This window comes from Diadema setosum, chromosome 11, assembly GCF_964275005.1.
Source record: "Diadema setosum chromosome 11, eeDiaSeto1, whole genome shotgun sequence".
Taxonomy (NCBI): domain Eukaryota; kingdom Metazoa; phylum Echinodermata; class Echinoidea; order Diadematoida; family Diadematidae; genus Diadema; species Diadema setosum.
In genome coordinates, this window is record NC_092695.1 from 24,437,054 (window position 1) to 24,461,415 (window position 24,362).

The window sequence follows — 24,362 nt, forward strand, 5'->3', positions numbered from 1 at the left end:
ACGTAACGAACATGACGAATGAAGATTATTTGTCATGTAATGATTTAGGGCATTAATAAGATAGAGCAATCTTCTAAAATGTGTTACCACGCAATTTGAGAATCAGTTACATTATACATGTGGACTATCTCAGATGAAATGTCTTCTTTACTCTATCTTAGGGCACACTATCGATAAAGCAGAGAAACTATGATAAAAGGATAAAGCGCCAAACCAAAGATGTCTTTTATATATATCAATGGGACTTGATGGGTTAAATGTTTTTACAACCGTGCACAACTACGATCATTAGGACCATTTTGTGCCAAAGGAAAGGAGAGTCAAGGACAGTCGATTATTCATTTTGTTGCGCTCTAATCTGTCTTAATACATCGACGCGAATACACTTCACTCATCCATAAAAGACTATCATCACACGTGGCTTCCTGCATTGAATACGTACAGGAGGCCTCGAATATTCATGCTCTTTTCTAGAATTATTTACACGTGTTTCAAAAGTAACCTTGCAGATATGAGTGATGTGTGTGAATTGAAAGAACGAGATTTCCTGGCAAGGAAGAAAAAATGAAGAAGAAAGCGATCACATGCATGTGTTGAGTCCAAGGTGGTGTTAAAAAATGTTGATGCTACGGAAGTCAGGGTTTTTTTTTTCTTTGTAAAAGCAATGTGGAGAGAATACACAATGTATTGAGTGTATCTCTGCAGCTGATTTTGTGTATGCCTCGTCGCATCGACTGGCTCCCCTCTCGGCCAAGGACGCTGTTGACGTGCGTGCAATTGTACATTACACGCTTGAGTCAATGAGCATCGGTAGTTTGCTGCGGATGATGCGATAATGGAGAGTATAAGCGTGGCGGATGAAGGGGGAGGGGTGGAGGGGAGGGGTGGGGTGATGGGGAAGGGATGAAAAGGCTCAACAAGTTGGTTTGAGAGGTTTGACTGAGGATCAACATGTGGCAAGTGTTGTCATACAATAGGAAGGATACGCAAAACGGACGGACTCAGGTATCATTTTTGTTGTAACGATTATTTTGTTTTCAAATAGGTTCAACAATCACTGTCCCAATTGGTTTCGCCTATGTCATCATTCATTGGTTTCTGCAACTTTATCATGAACAAATCCTACCAAGAAAATGTATAATTGCGTTGAAACTAAGTAAAAATGTTGTATTCGTGATACAAATGATTGAAATACGATACAGGCTTTCCATATTTAATGAGCAACGTAAACTGAATTTTCTATGAAGGAATGTTTGCTTAGGTTACAGGGGGTTGACGACAAAACAAAAGATTGAAAGCTAGACAACTCTGGAAAAATCTATGCTTTATTTACTTTCTTAATACTGCAAAAGGTTCAGGTGCATGTGCATGAGGGGCTGCCACTCTAAATTCCTTAGATTGAAATACTAGTAGATTATGGGACAGGAGGGGATGTGTGGCCCTAAAATGTATTTTGGAACCCGTAGTTTAGACATGAAACATATAAATATAAATACCCATATGAATATAAATATTGATATAAATATAAATACAAATATATATATATATATATATATATATATATATATATATATATATATATATACGACATTAATATCACACCGAATGACAAATGTTGTGAATCAAAACAGCGACAACAAACACATTCTTCTTCTTTTTTGTGTGTCAAATTGAAACGAAAGCAAACCCAGATCAGGGGGGCATTTCATGAAGCATTTCGTCAGTTATTTTGTCTGACAAACTGTTAAAAGCTACTGAAATCTGGGCATCTGATTGGCTGAGAGCAAATTTGTCCGACAAAGTTGTCGGACAAAATGCTTCGTGAAATGCCCCCCTGGGCTCTTATGAAGAATCAGAGCTTTGTAGAATGACTGTCAGGTTGACTCAATGTAATGAATATTGTTCCCCCCCCCCCATCACAGTCTGTCTTCAGATTCAACAGTAGTCTGTATGTCTTGTGAAATTAAAACCCCTTAAGTGTCGTTCATATTTTTTTCGAATGACAGCTCTATCCAACCGAATTAACTATTCATGAATGTTTTCCGGAATGTAAGGAGCGTTTTAATCGTTCATGCATTTCTTTTTATTGGCGTCTCGCATTGGTTTACGATCTAGTCACGCAGTATAGTGCAGTATCATAAATAACAATATGTCCCACGTGCGTGATAAAATAACGTTTGTATTCTCGAACTCGCACACACGATACTCTTTTTAGATATTTCATTCGCGCCTCTTTTCAACACTTTTAACTCCTAAATATAATTCACAGTGTATCTACATCAAATAAACCATATTGTTGTGTAGTGCAACTGAAAGATTAGAAAAAGCAAGAAGTATCAAACGTCCGGTGTTGATAAAAACATGCGTATAATGCGTTCGTGTGTTCATGCTTGTGTCCAAGTATTTGTATTCTGTGTGTTGGTGTATATGTGAAAATAAAACAAATAAAACAAATTCACACTTGGATCCTCCACTCAGTTCAATAAGTCAACTTGTCAACCTATCCGACTGGCAATTCTTTTGGTTGGACTGCAGTTAAAGGGATGGTAGTGTTGGCTGAGATGGGGATTCAGATGGGGAAACATTAAAAAGCTTACGGTTCTAAGAGGACCTAAAAGTTTATTTGTTGAAAATTGCTTTTGGAATGGCTGAGATGTCCAAGCGCAAAGAGGTCCTAATAAAGGTGGTTCCCACCTTTTATCATGACCACTTTGTTTTACTTTGTTACACGATCCCTTTAAATTATGTTGCAGCTTTTGATAAAGGATATGATTTTAAGTAATTTCTTTTGAAAAAAAAAAGGTATGATTAAATCACAAACTTTATCGGAGAACAGTGTTTTCAACTATTTTTAATTCTTTTTTTAATACTAAAATTTGGCTTACGATTACTTACTTGGTCATTGTTATCCATGGGTTTGCTACAACATTCCCACTTCAGTCCCTTCTGACGAAAACTCGATTAGTTAGTAGCTACTCTCCGCTGCATGATGTGTTATAAGAACGTTGCATCTAAACAGGCAAAATAATTCTCAATGAAATTTAAAGTCAGCTGGCTAGATCCCTGACAGATGCAAAAGTCTTTACACTCTGAGAAGGCCGTCTCCTGGCTAATGGCGAAGTGAAGTCAGAGTTAGACAGAGGTGTACTTCGAGAAATATCGTCCAAGTGATAGCACAAAGTCACTGGAACGTTTTGTAGGAAGGAAAATCGGATTGTTAAGCATAACAAAGAGTCAACAAAAATCCTGACCTTTAGAAGAAAGAAAAAAAAAAACGTTGTGAGAACGTGTTCAGAGAAACGAATTGATTCGTTTAGCATGTTACCTCGATTTCAATTGCGTTGTGTCCGTTCTATAAAAGACTCCCGTGTTAGGGATAAACAGACATTACTTTGATGATAATACCATCGTATAACAACATCATTTTCCACTGGTTGCATTGCAGCATGTATACTAAAGTCAAGAAACATCTTCAATTGATAGGTTCAGCTTCGAACAGGAGGAAATGCGTTTCTGTAATTTCACTGCCCCCGACCCCCTTCAAGAAACTTTTAAAAACTATTGATGAGAAGATCCTCGCTGTTCATAAAAGCCCTTGGTGAATTTGCACTTCGAGACAATTTAATTTTCCACAGCAAAACGGGTATGGAAGACCAGATCCAAGTTTTCACTTATTTTCGTTTCCATTTGTATTCTTACTTTTCAATGGCAAGTATACATGCACCTTCTTCTTTACCAGCGAATGCTCTACTCAGATGGAAAATGTGTGCCATAAAACGGGTTTACAATGTTACTGTCGTTAAACCGACTTCTTTTTTATGTCACTTTTTATTTGTGATCGCAGCAACTGCGGGTAAGTTTCTGTATTTTTTTTTTCATAGTGAACGAAAACAATAACTAATATCTTACACACCTCGTGATATCAATATAATGCATGCCTATACCATCCTCGTACTATTAGGGGGTGCTGTTCGTTATTCCGAAGGTTCGTTATTCCGAAGGGCCGTTAATCCGAAACACACAAATTCCCTGTACCTAGATGTTCGTTAATCCGAAAATGAAAAAGGGTTTGTTAATCCGAACATTTCTGGCGTTATTCCGAAGGTCCTTTATTCCGAAGATTCGTTAATCTGAAAATGAAATTCGGAACAATGAACCTTCGGAATAACGAATCTTCGGACTAAAGAGCCTTCGGAATAACGAACCTTCGAGCTGTAACCCTATTAGGTGCCATGGTTGCCATCTTTATATCTTAATCGCTATATTTTCTTTCTTCCTTTCATTTCTTTTTTAATTTTTCTTTCTTTCTCTCCCCCACCCGTCCTCGTTTCCTTTTCTCATACCATATACTTCTCAACATAAATAAATTGATTCCCAGCCCATATATTGGTCTGGTTTGATTTGGTCTATTGCTTTATTTCTGTATATCAAAACACAAACAAAATTATGCATAACATGATGCTGAATATCAACATGACATGTATTGACAACATAACTGTACATAAAGGTATAGTGTATACTGTATAATACGATATGATTTACCTGTAAATAAGGAAAGATATAGTTATCTTCATGTTGTCAAAATGACCAACAAACAAATACAACACAAAGCTTTCACGAATATATAGTTGCGTTACCATCACTATAAGTTCACATGGGCTACATTGACATGCATACAAATATAAGGTCGTAAACATATTGGCCCGAATTCATGAAGGTGGTACAAATGAAACATGGTTTAAACCATGGACAAAAACCATGGAGCGCCAAGTGTCGCATGGAATTTTTCCTTACGAAAACAGTCATTCCGTCGATGAAATGATTATTTTGTAACCAAATAATAACATTTTGTAACTAAATGAACATTTCGTCCACGAAATAATAATTTCGTTAACGAAACGGTCATTTTGTCGACGAAATGACCAATTTCGTAACGAAATATTCCGTGCGGCACTTGGCGCTCCTTGGTTTTTGTCCATGGTTTAAACCATGGTTTTATTTGTACCACCTTCGTGAATTCGGGCCATAATGTCGTCTCTTGTGAACAACGGGTGACTAGGACCCAATTCTTTGCATTTTGATAATTAAAGTGAGCAGAAAGTGAGAAACACTATCATCCCTCCTTTGGTGTTCATCCATGCATGTAATAATCAAGTGTATAAAATAATCTATGATCCATTTGTGTAATCACTCGTGACGAGGGTTTGTAATTTGACTAATTCCCTGGTATTTGAGGGATCACTAATATCTTATGTACATGATTTTATTTCTTATGGTAAATATCCAGACTATGTAATACATACTCTATTATAAGAATGTGTTTGGTTACAATAAGACGATCAAACTAACCTATTTCTATAAAGATCCTGTGATAAAGATTTTGACGATGCATCCATATTAAAATTTGAATTCTCAAAAATTAGGTAGCGGCGTAAAAGCAAACAAAGCAATTATATTTCACAGCATGAACGGAAGACAATATAAAAGTATTGTTATCAGAGAATGATCTACAGTGTGTCGCTATAAGAATTGGTTGAACAGATAACCTGCAATCATTCTCCGCAGTTGCTGGAAAAAAAAAAGTAATCAGAAACATCGGTACTCGTTCCTCGCTCCGAATGTATCGACCATAAAATATGTATGTCGGAGAAATTTATCCTTGGGCGCCCAGTGGCCCAGTAGTTTGCTGAATCGATGAATTTGGATTATCGTATATATAGACGAACCAAGAGCAAGAAGTCTACCTCAGCATATCAGTTCAATGTGCGTTGAAGCCTAGAGATCGGAAAGCGATAAGTGGGACATTCTTTTTTTTTTCTCTTACACCAAATGGCAAAATCCGATTAGATCGAAATCAATCGCGCTTGCTCTAGAATTGATAATCTGTAGCAGCTCATCCATTTTACCGATGTAATTGTGGGTCATGACAGATGTGATAATTATGTGTTTCCTGAAATGTCTTGTTTCTGTAACACTGACATGAAGATGGTGCTCTCGGGGATAAAAAGAAATTAGCATTTTAATTGATTTGTAATCATTTATTTGTCTGTCTCTTAGGGCAATATAATTCTTCGGCTGTCAAAAGATAATCGGTTGGGAACTAATGCATGAAATGCCGCTTACGGGCGTACAAGTCACAAAACTATCCAACAAGCGACTAATATGATCTGTAATCCAACATGAAAGAACGCTTAAAGCACAATCCTTATGACAGAAGATCTAAGTCGGTTAAGCACAGTCGGTTACAGAGATTTGTGTAATTTGAAATCCGACATGAAAGAGCGCCTAAAGCACAGTCATTATAATAGCAACCGCCTCCGATCCAAGTCGGTTAAACGGTCGGTTACAAAGAACTTATGATTTGAAATCCGACATGAAAGAGCGCATACAGCCTTCAGCAGCCGACTCCGATTCAGGTCGGTTACACAAAGTCGGTTACAGAGACTTCTGAAATCTGAACTCCGACATGATGAGCGCCTAAAGCACAAACCGTTGCCACGGGCTCCGATACAGGTGTTACATAGAAAAGCGTATTTTTAGATTTGACCACAAAGAGCGCAAAAATTGTGGTTATTTTAGTTCGACCCATTTTGTCAGCTCTATACCAGTTTAGCTTTCATTGTAACCACATAACAAGGAAGAGCTGATAAAGTACGTGCACCAGTTTAACAACCACGTGTTTTGTAAAGTTAGGAATTGATATAATATCCTAGCTTCACTGCAATTTATTCACTTCATCTTAATACAACAAACTGGAATTTACAAAACATACTTCATCTACAAATGATCATTCACTGAGGCTCTCACAAGTGAGCAATGAACATGTACGAAAAACAAATGCTACGAATGCTACGTGATGTTCATATCAAACGTCATCCATAGCAAAAAAGTGATTCCGCCATGAATAACCCGTTAAGTGTAGGAAGGCCCTCAATATCTCAAAAGTAACGCCGCAGTTATCTGCTTTCTATTCCGTAACAACAAATACAAATAATTTTAAGATGACTATTATGGATTCCACTCTGAGGATATTACGTAACACTACGAAACGGATTCACTGGATCCGGTCTTACAGGAAGACGGGTTCAAAGGACATCATAGTAACGATAAAACTGATAAAAATATACAACTATGATAATGATAATGATAATGGTAGTGGCAGTAATAACAATAATGACAACAACAATACTTCCAAAACTACTTCTACTACCAGTATCATTATCATCACCATCATAGAATATAATTATGATGATAATGATAATGATTATGATAATAACAGCAGCCTGTGGTACTATAGCTCTTTCTAATCACAGATATCATGCCGAAGCGCTAAAAACATAAATATGATAAATAAACACGAAATATCATTCATGAAACAAACAAAAAAATATCTAAATCAGATCAGGGCCGCGTTTTATCAAAAGATATAATCGATTATAAATTTCCATACTACGCAGGCTGCCATAGACTTAATATAGAAATCAACTATATAACCAATTATAACGCTTCATGAAACAGGGCCCCAGGAATAATAATTTGAACATGGGCTAAAGAGAAATGAAGGTAAATTATGACAAAGTATACATTTATGTTGTTTTTTATGTGATGAGTCAGATACAGTACCTTATAAAAAGCTTATCGTACATGCAGGACTTCAAATGCGAATGTATAGCTATAGGTCTGCGATGTTTAAGGCGGTTGGGACAGTAAAAAGGACCTTTGCTCATAGTCACATCAAGGATGTATTACACGCGATACTTCCTTATTATTACGTCATTATTTGCGTCTAATCTTACACTATATTATGTGAATGCTTATGATGTCTCAAAGACCAATGACGAAGTCGCACTGTGGCTCCGTGCGACTATAGGTTTATAGTTTTCTTCTCTTTGTCTCCTACTCGAACCTAGGACCCATTAGGACGGACTGCCCTTCAGATCGCCATCCAAAATGAAAACATCGAGATCATCGAGCTCCTTCTCCGACATCACGTACACGTGGGCGATGCCCTCCTGCACGCCATCGACGAGGAGGTGGTGGAAGCCGTGGAGCTGCTGCTCAACTACAAGCCTCCCAAGAAGGATATGCATGTTAGCATCCACATCAACATTTTGCTCTTGTTTGTTTGTCTGTATGTTTGCATGTATGTGTGTATGTGTGTGTGTGTGTGTGTGTGTGTGTGTTTATGTGTCCTTTTATTGAAGAATGGCTTTTACTGGTTCCTAAAACATTGTCATACAAGAGAGCAAAAACAACTAAGTGTCCTCCGGAACAGAGAAAGATAGAAATAGATACACACAGAAAGAGAATGAGAGAGAGAGAGAGAGAGAGAAAGATAGAGAAAAGATAGACAGATAGATAGATGAATAGATAGAAAGATAAATAAATAGGATATATATATAGAATGATAAATATATGGAAAGATAGATACATATATAGATAGATAAATATATAGATAGACAGATAGATAGATAAATAAATAGATAGAAAGATGGATGGATAGATAGAGATAACAAAAACGAAAGGAAAGAGAGATTTATGTCTACACTTGTATCATCAGTGGACCCACTCTCATCACTGCATGAGCACCGTTTCACTCGGACTTTCCCTCTCTACATCAGTTCGCTAAATCCAAACACCGAAGAGTAATTGTTCACCCTTCCTACCGAATATAATGAACTATGCTTTTGCGTCCTGTAAGGACATGGTCACACTTACGCGAAGATTCGTTGCCGATCTCCAGCACCCAAAAAATTCTGGCGACAATCGGCAACCGATCGGCAACCAAACCCTGAATTATTTTTCATCGGTGACTGGTTGCTGACCGGTTGCCGACTTGGTGCCGACTATTGGCAAACCATGGAGAGACGTTTGTGAAGTTTTGCGAACGAAAGGAAGGTCTAAATAAAAAGATGATTAATGTGGGCGACTGCTCGAAAATGGTTTGCGAATAGTCAGCAACTGATCGGCAAATGGTCGGCGACTTGTTGAAGACCACTACAAATTGGCATCCGATTAGTTGCTGGTTTTCGTTTTGGGCTCGGCAACAATTAACTACAGGATTACAAATGCGTATCAGGCATTTGAATGCAGCCACTCTATAGGAGGAGAAAAAACAGTACAATGTATTATTTTTCATGCCAGTCTCATCATGTAGTCTCATCAGCAACCACTCGGCAATGGTCAGCGATCAGTCTTTATTCGGTCGGCAATAGGTCGGCAATTGGTTGCCGAAAAAAAGAAAGATCTTCGTGCCGAGAGCTAGAAATCTAAGACCAATCTTAAAGAGGTTAGCAACCAGTCGGGGACCGATTGTTGACCTTTTTACAACTAATCAAAGACAGAAAAATAAAACACATTTGCGACCAGTTTGGTAGGCAAATGGCTCTCAATGTAGCATCGAAAGCCTTTAGCCGACCAAAGCCGGTCGCCGACCGCTGGCAACCATTTGCTGAATGGTTGGCCATTGGTCTTCGTGTATATGACCAGGACCTAAAGATGAACACTCCTTTGTGACGCGCACCTTTTGTCTTACTTGCCGCAGGTGAGGATTCTCCAAGAGCCCACTGAGACTGACTACGACTCGGACATTTCGCCGGTCATCCTGGCTGCCCACCGCAACAACTACGAGATCCTCAAGGTCCTGCTCGAGCGGGGAGCTTCGATTCCCAAACCCCACGATGTGAAGTGCGGGTGTGACGACTGTAAGGCCAGCATCCGGCACGACGGTCTGCGCCACTCCCGCTCGCGCCTCAACGTCTACCGCGCGCTGGCCAGCTCTTCGCTGATCGCACTCTCCAGCGACGATCCCGTCCTCACCGCCTTCGAGCTCAGCTGGGAGCTGCGAAAACTCAGCCACCGTGAAAACGAGTTCAAAGGTACGGAAACAGCGTAGGAACATGGACCTGGCTGTATCAGTACGACACTCTTTTGACGAAATGAGGGCGCAGTAACTGTGGAAAATTGGCACTTACTCCTTTTGTGCATTGGATAGAGCGTTATGAAAATGCTTAGGCTGCGACCGTTTTGTTTCAAATTGGTGACTATATGATTTCTCAAAGTTTGTGATATGAGAAAGGAGACGGAGAAAGGTAAGCAGTTGCATATTTTGAGACGCCGCAATTTTGATGGGTTGCTTCTTTCTGTCGAGTTACTAAGTTGTATTATGATCAAGTAACTACAGCCCTATGGAGCATTTTGGTTTATTCTCCGATTTTGGATATCACTTGGGATATAAATCTCGAATAAGCCGGTCATTAATTCCGTCATCCATTCATTCATTGAATTCTTGAAATTCACCGTTTGTACTTGAAAGATGGACCAGGGTATATTCATTAGTATCACTTTCTTGTTTTGTTCTGTCCTACGTCAGAGGAGTACGAAAAACTGGCGGACAACTGTCGCGACTTCGCCACGATGCTACTCGACCAGACTCGAGGCTCTCACGAGCTTTCGGCTATCCTCAACCGAGACGAGGACGCCCCGAGCGGTGAGGAGCCGCTCAGTAGGCTGCGACTCGCCATCAAGTATAAACAAAAAGCGGTGAGTAGAAATGCCACGTGACTGGTCTCATTCATTGTTTGGCAGGGGGATGGGGTGGTTCTCCATAATTTGCTGATATCTTTGCCGACGAAGTGCTCTCATGACGAGTCATAGTATGGGATTTCAGTGGGGAGCGGCCTTACAAAAAGAAAGAAGAGGAGAATGATAAACGAAATCTAATTTCATCACTCGTATGTAGCAGGCAAAGTGAAAGTGTTTATAACGGATTATAATCAATTAGATAGATGAAATTTAACTGATACAGGACAGCTAAACGGTGAAACTTTGCCAGTAGTAACGGCTTACTGGAAAACAACGCTCGAATCAAGAAAGGTACAATTAGTGAATGAATGTCAGATGCGATTTCGCCAGTCACAAAATATATGCCATGAATATTCAATTATAATTCACTTAACTCTATAAACTACATAAAAGTTATGTGTAGATATACATCAAATAAATCAAATGGGGATGGGGTATGGTGGAGGGGCACGTTTTCTTCCTACACAAGTTACCCCTGCTAGCAAAAATGAATGTCGAAACTAACACGCACGTTCGCTTCTGCCCCCCCCCCCCCCCCCCCAGTTCACAGCTCATCCAAACTGCCAGCAGCTGCTCGCCGAGGAGTGGTACCAGGGACTGCCGGGATGGCGGCGGCAACACTGGACCCTAAAGGTGCTCATCAGCTTCTTTGTCGGCATGTCTTTCCCGCTGCTCTCCCTCATGTACCTGATCGCGCCGAAGACCAAACTAGGCCGCATCATTCGTCTTCCATTTCTCAAGTTCATTTGTCACAGTGCCTCCTACCTGGTCTTTGTCGTGCTCCTACTCATGGCCTCGCTCGACATCGGGAACAACGCGTCCAGTAACCGAGTGAACGCCCGCGGCCCGTCGCCGACTGACGTCGAGCTGCTAATATGCTGGTGGATAGCAGGTAACAGATTACGAGACACACTATAAGTCTCTTGTCAAAGCTGTCTCGCAATTTGAAAAGAGGATAGTTACCTTATAGATGCTGTAGTATAAAATATCACGTGACTCCGTAATCACTGTGGCACAGTGGATAAGACTCCCGACTCGGAGGACCCGAGTTCGAATCTCTCCCAGTGCTTACGTCCTTTGACAAGATCTTTTTCCCACCATGTCCCTCTCGACCCAGGTGTATAAAATGAGTACCTGGCAACGCTAGGGTAAAAATAATGGCAGGGCGCTCTGGTAGAGCAGTGGCAACACTGAAGAGGCTACCCCGGATGAATAAGACCTCCTTTGTACACAACTTTCAAAGATCACTTTAAAGAGTTGTCACTGAACAACTCGCGGCTATTTTAGGAATGACTAAAACGCATGTATACAAAATGTATCGTGCCAGATCAATATTTTCTTTACAAGAACACTTTTGAAAACCATTTTTATAACCGTTTTCTCAAACTCGTATACATTCCAAACGACACACAAATCCATGCGCGCTATATGAAATCCTTGGGTTCATTATTAACTAGCTAACTTGCTCATCGAAAAAAAAAAAACCCACACACCAATTATTACGATTATTCATTAGCCCTTCCTATTTTTCTCCCCGCCAGGGTTCGTCTGGGCAGAAATCAAGCAGCTATGGGACTCCGGTTTTCTCGAATACTTACATGACTGGTGGAACCTACTCGACTTTGGCACCAATTCATTGTACATGGCAGTAATAGGCTTGCGAATAACGGCGTACGTCAATGTAAGTATTCCCCACATTCCAAATGTCATTATACGTAGTTCATGTAGTTACAGTTGATGATTTTGTCAACAGAAATGCAAGCAAAATCTCATTGACAATTAAATTCCTCACTCTTCCGGAAAGGATATTTACCGCTGGATTCTACTCGGACTGAAAATTTCCGCAGTGCGTATAGAATGTCTAATCCTATTTGAGCATTTGCCGTATAGTTCCTTAAAATAGGTTCCATAAGTTCATGTTCAAAGTGTCTTAAATTTACTTCTTCAAGCGTTTGCAGCCGTCTTCAACGGAATAACAGAGAAGTATCATGCCCTTTGAGCACTCAGATTGAGTGGTATAAGGGCATTAGAAATACCCCCTATTAGCTGTAAAAGTGGAAATTTTCGCGGTGTTGAAATTTTCGCGCATTTCGCGCAACCAGAAACTAGCGCGAAAATAAAAACACGCGAATATTTTTGCTTGCCATACGTTCCTGTGCGTGATGTCTTGATTCCGCGGAATTAAAAACACGCGAAACTCTTCTGACCCGGCCTAGCGCGAAAAATTAGTCGCGCGAAAATATCCACTTTTACAGTATCGTTATTATTATTTACCATCATTAGATATGTTATCATTGCTTTAAAATACTGACTCTCTGATTATACTTGGAAACATTTTTTTTTTTTAATTCTGTCTCCCCCAATCTCTCTCCTGTTTCTTATCTTCTCGTTTACTTCATTTCATTTACCCTTCTCTGTTTTGCGGATCACAATTGGAACACCTTTAAAGATCCAACTCTGCACCTTTCAGACCAGTGCCACAGTGGGAGCACCTTTAAAGGTGCAACTTTGCACCTTTCTGGTCTTATTTGAAAGGTGCAGAGTTGCACCTGTCAACGTGCTCCCAGTGTGACAATGGTAAAGGGTCAAAGTTAAGAGTGCATACGCTGTTAATCATTTCTTGATCCTCCAGGAAAAGGATGCAATCCGTATTTGGTGCGTGATGGTGTTATGTAAAAATGTTGCATAATCAAACATCTTTACAATTTTATACACTCCTATGATGTAGATACATGTAATAAAGAATGAGCGGTATGGGGACCCGAATTTACCAAGGGACCAATGGACAATGGGCGACCCCACCCTTCTGGCCGAAGCCGCATTCGCCATAGCAAACGTACTAAGGTGAGGTTCTATCACATGACCGTTTTTTTTTCATACACACACACACACACACACGCACACACCCACGCACACACACACACACACACACACACACAAAGATGAAGTGCTTGATTAAAACGAAAATAAAGCTACACCCCACTCATCCTCCTCCTCCCTCTCGACCTACTGTTGGCGGACGTCGCATAGTTTCAACATGACAGATGCATTTTTGTCAGAACTGGTAAACACTAATGATGCGGATATTAGTTAGGTGACTGAGAAATTCAGAGAGGCCCTACATTACCGTCTAATTATTCATGAACATCCTTACGAAACAAGGGAAGAAAATCAAAGGGTGCCATGAAAATAACAATGACTGGCCTTATAGACATACACCAAACAGTAATGCTTACCACGTATAAACAACAACAACAACGACGACGACGACGACGAAATAACAACAGTACGAATCTTAGATTCCTCACCCACAAAGTTTCCTGCAGACTATGTTACGGATAAAAAAGAAACCACACAAATGCAAAGAAAATTGCTCCGAACAATGCAGTTATTATCATGGAGTCGACATACGGCTTCCCAAGAATCACTCTCTTCCCCACGTGGATGGGCCGGTAAAAGTAAGATTCTTCTTTTATAATTCGCCCCCTTTTTTTCTCTTAATGGAAAGTGATTTTAGTTGTCACAGTTATGCATTCATCAACCAGTTTCTTTATAAGTATATATGTTTCGATAGCACGTTCATCTTCTTCACGTACACTCTCTCTGAATATCTCGCACTGAATAATTGTTATAATTTTTGTCTGTGTACGTAATCATTATTCATACATTTTGTTTTCTTTCCCCCAGCATGTTGCGTCTCGTGTACCTCTTCACCGCCAACTCGCACCTCGGTCCCCTTCAGATCTCCCTCGGCCGAATGGTGGAGGACATCCTCAAGTTCCTCTTCCTCATCGGTCTGGTCCTCTTCTCCTTTGCGGCAGGCCTCAACCAACTCTATTGGGTCTACGGCGGCGAAAACCAGGAAAGCGAGAAGGATTGCTTCGGGGTCACGTGCCCCGAACAGACCAATGACGTTTTCTCAAAGTGAGTGGCTCGGTGCTTTAAAGGCACCCCGCAACTCACAATGTCTGTTGACATCTATTTGGCTTTTGGTCTGTACATAACCAAAATCACTAAATACTTTATGAAAATATGCGTCATACATTCGTAAACAGTTTTCTTAATTTTTCTGCACCCTATCTTGAAAAAAAAAAATCCTCCAAATGTATTCATGTTCCAGCTGTGACATCATCCTCCTGTAACACTTTAGCTGAACAATAGACAGTTACGTGCCTTATCTTTTATTATTATTTCTACCTGCACGTACTCACAACAGCATCACTGTTCTTTTTTTAATGCAAGGCACATAACTGTGTCTGTTTTTTTTATTCACAACGGACACAAATTAGTTACTGACATCCGAATCTACACCAAAAATTCGTCATCATTACCCCCCCCCCCCCACCCTGACCCTAGTATTAAAAAAAGGTGAGGCAAATTAAAACAACATGAAATGACATAAGATTAGGTATAATTCCATTCTAGCATCGTTACAGGAACGCCAACAATGTTAGTGAAAGATATGAACAATGCAACAAAACAGGGAAGCTTGACTTCCTTGATATGAAAAGGTCACCAACATTATGGAACCAGACAAAGGATGCTAAGAAATTTTCGTTATCATATCGTTTGTCGATGACTACCCTCTACGTTTCCACAGTATGTTCGAATCACTTGAAGCGCTGATCTGGGCCACACTAGGGCAGCTCCAGGTTTCGGTCACCAACGTCATGCCCAAGCACGATATCACCGAGTTCATCGGCGCTGTCATGCTCTGCTTCTACAACTTCATCACCATCATCATCCTGCTCAACCTCCTCATTGCCATGATGAACACGTCATTCCAGAAAATCCAGGTAATTTCCACAGAATCTCTATGATACAGTTTAGTTGTTCATGGTGACGATTCAACCACAGAACAAATATCCACTAAACGTTCTGAGAAATATAATATACGCAATAGTTAACATAAACTTGTCGTATGTACTTGGGCACGACATGTTGGGTGTGTGTGTGTGTATGTGTGTGTGTGTGTGCTGTTTTTTTTTTTTTTTTTGTACGCTAGCTCGAATTCAATCCACAGTCGTCGTTGGGAAGGCCCCATCTCACTAGGAAGGCGACCATGGCGACCATGGCGACCATGACGATCTGTGACGATTTAACAAATCGTGGCGCGATCGCCGTCCGTCTCCATTTTTGTCCTCCGAGGCGATTACACTACGGTTTCTCTACGCTCAATCTGCGCTGTAGGCGATAGTGCCACGATATTGCTACGACGCTGCCACGTTTTTGCCGCTTTTCCAAGCCGACGAGACGTGCTGCTTCTGCGATCAAAGCGATCGTATTGCGATATTCGTACGCTTATCAAGACCTCGCTACAACAGTGATACGATCGGAGCGACAGTGATACGTTTACGCCGGGCTCATGCTATGATCTCAAGCGATCGGGGTATAAAATGGGTTTCATGACTGAATTTCTTCAGGCATGTGTCAGTGTCAAACCAACATGGATATGCAGAATATAGCTTTACTCTTACATCTTAGCATTCTAGAACACACCAATTAGAACCTGATGTGAAATTCCACTATTAGTTAAGTCCTCCATTCAGCTAAAAGGGTAAAATGTGTATATAATATTAAAGAACGGGCTTACGAGCAAACTACAAATCGTATCCTACAACGAGACAATTTTATGAAGATATATTTGAAAAAATTACAACTTAATTTACTTTAATTGACTTGCAATGGTATATGACCAAAAAAAAAAACCCAAACAATTAAATGAACAGAGTAGATTCGTTCTGAGTGTACGTGGAAAACTGAATTTTATACGCTTTTCTCCATGTCCACCTTCCTGGTCTGTTCATCGCTTTCTTTCGTTCATGGTTGGTTCCTGCTGTAAAAGTGGTAATTTTCATGGGCGATGGGGGCCGCTTTCGATGCGCCTGAGTTACGCCTAACACGTTGCTACCCCGTCAGAATTACGAATGTGGCGCTTATGATGCGCTCGTGAGGCGATTTATTACGGAAGTTTTGGACATGTTCAAAACTTCCGTAGCGAGGTTGCCGACCATGGCGATGGTGACGACCCTCCGCGCTTCTGAACCGCTCAAGATACGATGGAGAAGATTAAAGTGATGAAGCCATTTTTGATGATCGTAGCGCGCAATCGCCATCTAGTTAGATGGGGGTAGAATAAAATTATATAAGCAATATTTCAGGTTTTTCTCTTGTTGTTTGTGTCACTCATGGCCTCGGTTTCTCTCTCTCTCTCTCTCTCTCTCTTTCCCTCCAGACAAGGGCGGACATGGAGTGGAAGTTTGCCCGAGCGAAGCTATGGATGAGTTACTTCGAAGAGGGCAACACTTTACCCCCTCCTTTCAACACCCTCCCCAGCCCAAAATCATTCTACTACCTCTTTCGTTGGATCTGGAGGAACGTGTGCTGCTGCTACTGGAAGAGGAAGTCCCTCGCCAACGTCTCTCGAGCAGTAAGTCACTCTTAAAACCAACCAATCATGTTGCTGGTGTAAGATTTTTTTTTTTTTGGGGGGGGGGGGGGTGGGAGGGCTTGTCAGAGGTTATGTGTACATCTATGTCGTCATCTCGTAACTGTAGCACTGATTAAAGTGAAATGTGACAAAATATGGAATTTGATACTAAATATGGAAATATTTCTATGAAGTAAAATTCCATTTGTAATAAAGCATCATTACAATTTTGAGTATTGTGAATGTACATTTCGTATGATTTTTCTAGTTGAAACGTAGCATTGATGAGAAGTAATATCATCCAGAGTGTTGAGCGGGACCCGTTTGAGTGCAACGGAATTCGGTGTGTCCCGTACATTTTCTACGTTTCATTTTCACCGCATAATTGGTTGATTTATGCATGCATGCATATATCATACATAATCTTTGTCCTTAGAAAACTTTCTTGTCACTCTTCTGGTAGGAAACAAAAATCTGAATTCACTTCAATACCATAGCGAATCAGAGTCAGACAACAAGACTGAGCGTAAGGAGTGTCATAATTAACCCATCTTCCATTTATACCTCTTTCCGTCACAATCGTAGCAAAGAGATCAAACGCAGAAGAAAAAGGAGAAGGACGACGACTACCAGGTGAGAACCTAAAAGGAACTATGCAATGCAAGTGCATGCTGACTTGTGTTGATTCATAATACCTTCAACTTCATGACGTCGTCTAGGGAAAGGAATGGACGCTAGTAAAGCATTCATTTCCCCGAGAGATGCTGCACTCATGCATCTCCTGCGCAAACTCAAAGTCACGTATTCAGTCGCCTTTATTTCCACTTCAATTTTAATTGAATGTATCTCGTATTTCTCAAAACAGGAAAAGTATTAGTATCAATGTTAAACACATAGAATCATGGCACTTCAAAAAAGCAAAGAAAAACATAACCATAATCATAAAATGGCATCGCATTACGTTTCAGCACCCACCTCTATGAAAATGACATAATCAGTGATTTTGAACTTTTCGATTTGCGTCTATATGTCATTCCTCAAAAGTTAACAGTTAGGGGTAGTGAAGTCAGGTGAGCATGTATCATACTGTATCTCGATGTTGACTCATGTCGACAATATTTTTCTCCAAGCTGAAAAGTCAAAGCTTTTCAGCGAAGTAATATTGAGAGGACAATAAAATAGTTCACTCACTTGGGTAGCTGGAAGGCGTGTACAAAATACAAAAGAAATGGAAAAAAAAAACAACGGATAATTATATTTGCATTATGTACTGAACCTTGAACACACGATAGGCACCAACTATTTGATATCATCGTTTATGAGTTAACATATGTTTACAAATGAGCAGTGTAAGAATAGTTTCTTTCTCAGCGACATTCTGCAGTATCGAGAATTTCAAGTAATATTATTTTCTTTTATTTCATGCAAGATTTATGGACAATGTTTTGACAGTATTTCCTTTATGTGTGCATTTATTTTCATTAGCGAGTCATGAAAAGTCTGGTGAAGCGCTTCCTGAAGAACTCCAAGCGGGGTGAGCAGGAGAAAGGTGTGACCGAGGATGACCTCAACGAAATCAAACAAGACATTTCCTCATTCCGCTACGAGATGCTTGAGATACTCAAGCGAAAGGAGCCGACTGCCTCGTCCAAGATCGTCAAATTCCAGTCCGAATCGATGGATTCCATTTCAAGCGACAAGAACAAATCGCCGTCCGACGAGGAGAATTCCCTCCACAGGGTGCCGTCATACCTGTACCGGAAGGGGAAGAAAGGGAAGAAGAGCCCGGTCCACCAGGACCACCCGACGCCGAAGCCGTTGAAGATTGCTCCGATCCAGGAGGAAGACTATTCCATGCCGGAGTTCCTGAAGGTGAAGAACGTCAAGAACGTCATGATCGCTGTGAACGAGCTGCAGAAGAAGTCGATGCGGAGGCGGATGTCACAAATTCCGCCCGGCGAGCTGCCGAACTTGGAGGCGAGGCGAATGTCCGCGGCCTTGGTGGTGGAACCCGTTCCCCAAGAGGGCGCCTTAGCGAGGAACAAGCCATGCCTGAGCGACTCGGGAATATCCGAATCGGTGGAGGATCCAACGTCCAGGACACTGGACACAGTGGACGAGGAGGCGGAGAGCCGATCGGAAGTCAGCGGGAGTCAGGACACCAGTTCGTCGCAAGTGGGGGAGGACAACGTGTCGAGGAGATCATCCCTGACTGGTCGCGCCCCACTGCGCAGGGAGAAAGCCTTCGCTGGCAGGTTGGAGGACGATCCCCTCCACCCTCTACCTCAAGCGGACCCGAACGCTCCCTCTCCCGACGCTAGCGGAGACTCTCAGGGCACGTCGGGCATTGCGTCCACAAACAATAGCTTCCAGTCGCAGGATTCCACAGAAGACGATGGGGAGAATACACCACGGAGATCCAGCAACAATAATGATAGCGAGGAGGAAGACGCGGAAAGGGATGATGATGAGGGGGAGGAGGAGGAGGAGGACGAGGACGAGGAAGAGGAGGAGGAGAGCGAAGGAGTAGAAGAGGATGGTTCCGTCGAGAAAGTTAACTCGTCACCGTTGCTAGGAAACGAGGCAGATCAGGAAGTGACGGAGATTCCCAAAATCAGCTGGCAGGCTACAAGACCCTCTTACGTCTGGGCGGAGAACACTAAACCTAACCCGGAAGAAATTGACATGTCACGATATGTCTACAATGGCTATAACAACATGCCACACTAAGTGATAGCAGCGTGGACGTCATTCAGTAAAGTATATTTTGCTAAGAAAACAAAACGAAAAACAGTAATTAGTATGCATCTTGATATTTTGTACGTACCATGGAGAAGGCTGGACAATATTATCGGCTTCTGTAGACATTGAACGCAAATAAAGACGTGGGATGTAATCATGAACAATCACTGATCAGTTGTCATAACAAAGTATTATATTCTTTACAGTTGAAGCTATGAAGTATTTTGTGGTAGGTATTCCAAACCCTCAGGTTCCTGAAGAATAAACTGCCAATAGATCGTAATTTTTCAGTGCGCACAAATGTTTGATTAAATCCGATTTGTTTCTGTACGCTACAGAAAGTAATTTCCATGGCTTTAGAACACAAAACCCCTCAGTTTACATAAATAAAATGGATCAACATTCCATAAGTGAGTTACTGGATTTTACTTTACTTTACTTTTATGAGAGATTAGTAACTTGCGATTGATCAATGCAATACACATTCAAATTGCACTTTCAAAAGTATTTCGATGCATGATTAGAATGTCTACGTGAAAATATACTCTCAGACATATCTTTGATGACTTTTTGTAGTCGTGCTCTTAAAAATCAGAAGTTCATTTCACTTCATCCCTAAGACATAAACTTGAAAGCCGGAAAGGAGTAGACGGCATAAGTAATCGTGATCCACGTGTTGCACTTAATCGTATTCACAACAGAATTAATTGTTGGCATATTTGTCTGAATTTGAATTTCACGATGTGAACAGAAATTCCCATTGGACGATTTTCGTCAAGATTTCGATTACGTCTAGTTCCTTCTTATCCATATAGCAGCAGTATTGTTACGTCCGTTCATCAGCTTCAAATCTTTTACATGTCATACGAATAGTACGAGAAACGTTACCATGGTTATCTTATGTACATGTTTTGTTTTCATTACATGGTAAAATTGTACACTTCTTCTGCCTTCCACGGATTTTTTTCGTATATTTTGTAGAAAATGGAAAAAAAGAAACACCACCTTTTTCAAAAACCTTGTAAAGATAATAGTCGATGGCTGTGTGTGTTTGTGTGTGTGTGTGTGTGTGTGTGTGTGTGTGTGTGTGTGATGAAATGGTTCCAAAATCAATTGTGCATGTACGTATGAAAAAGTCAATGTTTTAATCTAGAAGAAACTCAGAGTGTGCCGCATCATGGTTATGGTTACAAAATGAAAGAAGTAGAGTAGATAGCACTTGTATCATGGAGCTCCATGCTCGTATGCACTCTTTTGCAAAGGAAAGTAATATCAATCGGTTGCTATGAAAACAATCGATTCAAAATCGAAGTCAATTTATGCAACAATTTTCGTTGTCGTAGTCTTTTTCTCGTACCTCATGTTGTCTCGTCTGCCATATATTATTTCATCTTTTGTAGAGAACGTTAATTGTTTCTGTTGGATACAAGAAAATAAAATCAATCATTTCATTTTCCATAGTAGCAAGTAAACGAGAAAGCAATAGTCCAGAGGGAATTGTATCCCATTTAATAGTTGTATCATTTTTTTTTTTGTAGTGATTACAGAAAACAACTGTAGATGCTTCTGTTACCACCGTCTAACCTTTGATCTCTATGTAACTTGTTACATAGAGATCAGTGCGTCTGACGGGATCGATTTTAGACAAGGATGTTTACTCGATCAGCAGGAGAATCGTTTGTAGACCCTATTCTGCAATCAAGATAAGGAGTTTTATCATATTGTTTCTAGATCAAACTAAGAAATTCTACACGCTCTACCATAGTTTGATAACGTTCTGCATAAAATATATGGTAAAAGTCTCTATTTCCGGCTTCTGGCAAGAGAACACGTATCACCCTCCAAAATGCACCAAATACTCCAGAAATCAAGCACAGGCGCATTGTTTACTTGGAAATGAAGTATGTTATTTCTTTCATGCATCGATGTTTAATGCACAAAACGAATTGTCGGCTTTGATCTATCTACGAGACAGCAGTCACTGTGAACATGGTGTCTGTGACAATGATTACTGTTACTTGCCGTAACCAGCTGGTAACCCGTATCCAACCCAAACTATTAATGCGTTCCTAGCTTGGTATAAGCTTGGTATCATTTTAGCCAGAATATGGAGGAGTAACTCGTACCCCCCCCCCAAAAAAAAAAGAAAAAAGAAAAAAAGAAGTCACCCTTCTCAAAACGAAGGAGAATGCGATCTCCGTCGATCTCTGTTTTATTCAGCGCTTTGCTGGAGATGAGTCTCTTATCACATTTAATTTCATGACGCCATTCATTCAGTGATTGTTTGTCCGGGTTGTTTGCATGTTGTTTTGTTTGTTTGTTTGTTCGTTTGTTTCTATTTCACACCTGGTTCTTGGTACAGAGCTTGATTCGTCACTCAGATACAAGATTGCAAAGCACGTGATAATTTCTCATGTGACAAGAGTGTTAAGTCTCTAAACACTATGGTATACATATTATATTATATTGGTGAAAACATAGGTGTCAAATGAAGCACGCAAATATTATTACAACTCACCATTTTTATATAATAGAGTATAAGTGCGCACTTTCAACGTCAATGATTGAATGGAAATATCTATTCGCTATCGTTTCTTTTTCTTTAGTATTACCAGCTCAGTCGTGAACTCTAACGAACATTCAAATTTCGAATGTAGCTATTTCGTCTGAGGTAAATGTTTATTTTCGTTTGCAATTTTGAAACGGCGATATGTATTTGTGTTGTGTAGTTTATAATAGGCCAAGACGGATGCTGCATTAGTACTTACTCTTTCGTCCTTTGCTTGCAATCACACGGACGTTACAGTAATAATGTGATCGCATACAAGATAACGTGGGTGCAGGGCATGCTTCCAATGAGTTGGCCGTAAGTCGTGCTCGATGAAAGTGCAACATTGAATTTTGAAGCAAATATTATCTTTGACCATTGTGCAATATAACTTTGTTCATATACTGCCTCACAGGATAGCATGTGTATTCCACTTCTTTTTTTTTTTTTTTTTAACTGGAAGAAAAAAACAACTACTGGCTACACGATTGTATATATATATATATATATATATATATATATATATATATATATATGCCAAGTACAAGAGAGATTAATTAACGTTGAAGGCAAAAAAAAAATAATCTGGACGATCACTTAGTTTTGTTTTATGCGCTCTTAGTAATCATTGTGAGTCTTGTTTTAAGCAACTAGTAACTTAAGCACTTGAAGTCAAACGTTAACTATTTAGCGTGCACGACTTTCCAGCTACAAACTGCCCGGGAATGACAACTATAGTAATAAGCCTTGTCCTCCTTCTCCTCCTCCTCCTCCTCCTCCTTCTCCTTCTCCTTCTCCTTCTCCTTCTCCTTCTCCTCCTCCTCCTTCTTTTTCTTTTTCTTCTTTTTATTGTAATCATAATTACGCAATTAGGTTCTCCTCTTCATTATCCCCCTTTTTCTTTTCCTTCTGTCGTCTTGCCAGTGTTATACCAATAATCGACTTCATCGCCAGCATCGTTGCGATCATTGCTTGTGTTATCATTATTGCTGTTATTGATGTTGCTCCTATAATATGTCATGAAAGTTTATACTCAAGTGATACATTCTTAGGGACAGATGCACCAAAGATCATAATGTACATGATACGATTATACTTATGTAGGTTGTGACATTGGGTTGAGAACGTCAAATCATGCGTCGTATTTTATACATGGGTTTTCCACTCTTCTAAAATCACCATCTCACCCAATCTAGAATGTATATGATAAACGCGTTTATACTTATCGACCTTGTATATGTGACATTTCAGTCTTGTTCTATTCACTTAAAATTGTACAAGACTACATGGGACATAGGTGCTACTTCGTTCTCCTTTCGTATATACTGGCACTAACTTTTGAAACGTAACAGGAATAATGCAGAAGCTGTAATCGGATGAAGGATTATAGAATATATGTGGTTTTAAGAAATAGACTCCAGATTAAAGACTTTGATATTTACTCATGACAGCATGTAAACTTGAGCTCTTTGTTGTAGTTGAGTTTATAAGGTTCTGCCAAAAAAAAAATGTTATAGTGAGGGTTTGATTTATCATGATTCTTTTACTAACATCTATCGATTATTCAAATTCATGAAATCATTTATCGATTTCCAATGATTTTCATAGTATTTCTCATCGATTTCCGATTAATGAGGTCGATGTCAAGTTTAGCATGCCACACGTGACGATGTTACATCGAGCCACATTTGTCTAATCAGCAGGAACTCTTTCCAAATTAGTCCTCTTCTGTGCTTTGAGTCCCAATTGGAACTGAAAACTACATAACGCTGCACACACTGCCTGGAGTCCGTAAAGGGTTAAATATACTATCATAAAACAAATACATTTGTTTTGACTTCTCACTGGCGTCAAAAACTGAGGGCGGCATTTATCGCAACGACGCGACGCTTGGAGGTTTTTTTTTTTTTTTTTTTTGTTGTTGTTGTCCTGGGGTCATGTTTTCGTGGTACCGGGTAGAGACAAAACGTATAAGATGAGTTTACAAGTTTATCCAGTGTTCCATGATTACTTTAAAGTCTTAATAGCATAGGCGGTTCATTTCAGATTAAAAAAAAA

General features: G+C 40.2%; 1 protein-coding gene across 1 annotated transcript in view; it reads left to right on the plus strand.

Moving 5' to 3' along the window:
- Window positions 1–19,846, plus strand: part of LOC140234645 (short transient receptor potential channel 4-like) — a 72,668-nt gene extending 52,822 nt beyond the window's left edge. The window contains exons 3-15 of the mRNA XM_072314678.1: window positions 864–871; window positions 5,091–5,100; window positions 7,911–8,090; window positions 9,545–9,878; window positions 10,373–10,542; window positions 11,128–11,476; window positions 12,126–12,265; window positions 13,313–13,428; window positions 14,272–14,508; window positions 15,185–15,380; window positions 16,820–17,011; window positions 17,600–17,647; window positions 18,500–19,846. Coding sequence (XP_072170779.1) covers window positions 864–871; window positions 5,091–5,100; window positions 7,911–8,090; window positions 9,545–9,878; window positions 10,373–10,542; window positions 11,128–11,476; window positions 12,126–12,265; window positions 13,313–13,428; window positions 14,272–14,508; window positions 15,185–15,380; window positions 16,820–17,011; window positions 17,600–17,647; window positions 18,500–19,744 — 3,225 coding nt within the window. The 3' untranslated portion in view covers window positions 19,745–19,846. The remainder of the gene's footprint in view (window positions 1–863; window positions 872–5,090; window positions 5,101–7,910; window positions 8,091–9,544; window positions 9,879–10,372; window positions 10,543–11,127; window positions 11,477–12,125; window positions 12,266–13,312; window positions 13,429–14,271; window positions 14,509–15,184; window positions 15,381–16,819; window positions 17,012–17,599; window positions 17,648–18,499) is intronic.
- The last annotated feature ends 4,516 nt before the right edge of the window (window positions 19,847–24,362 follow it).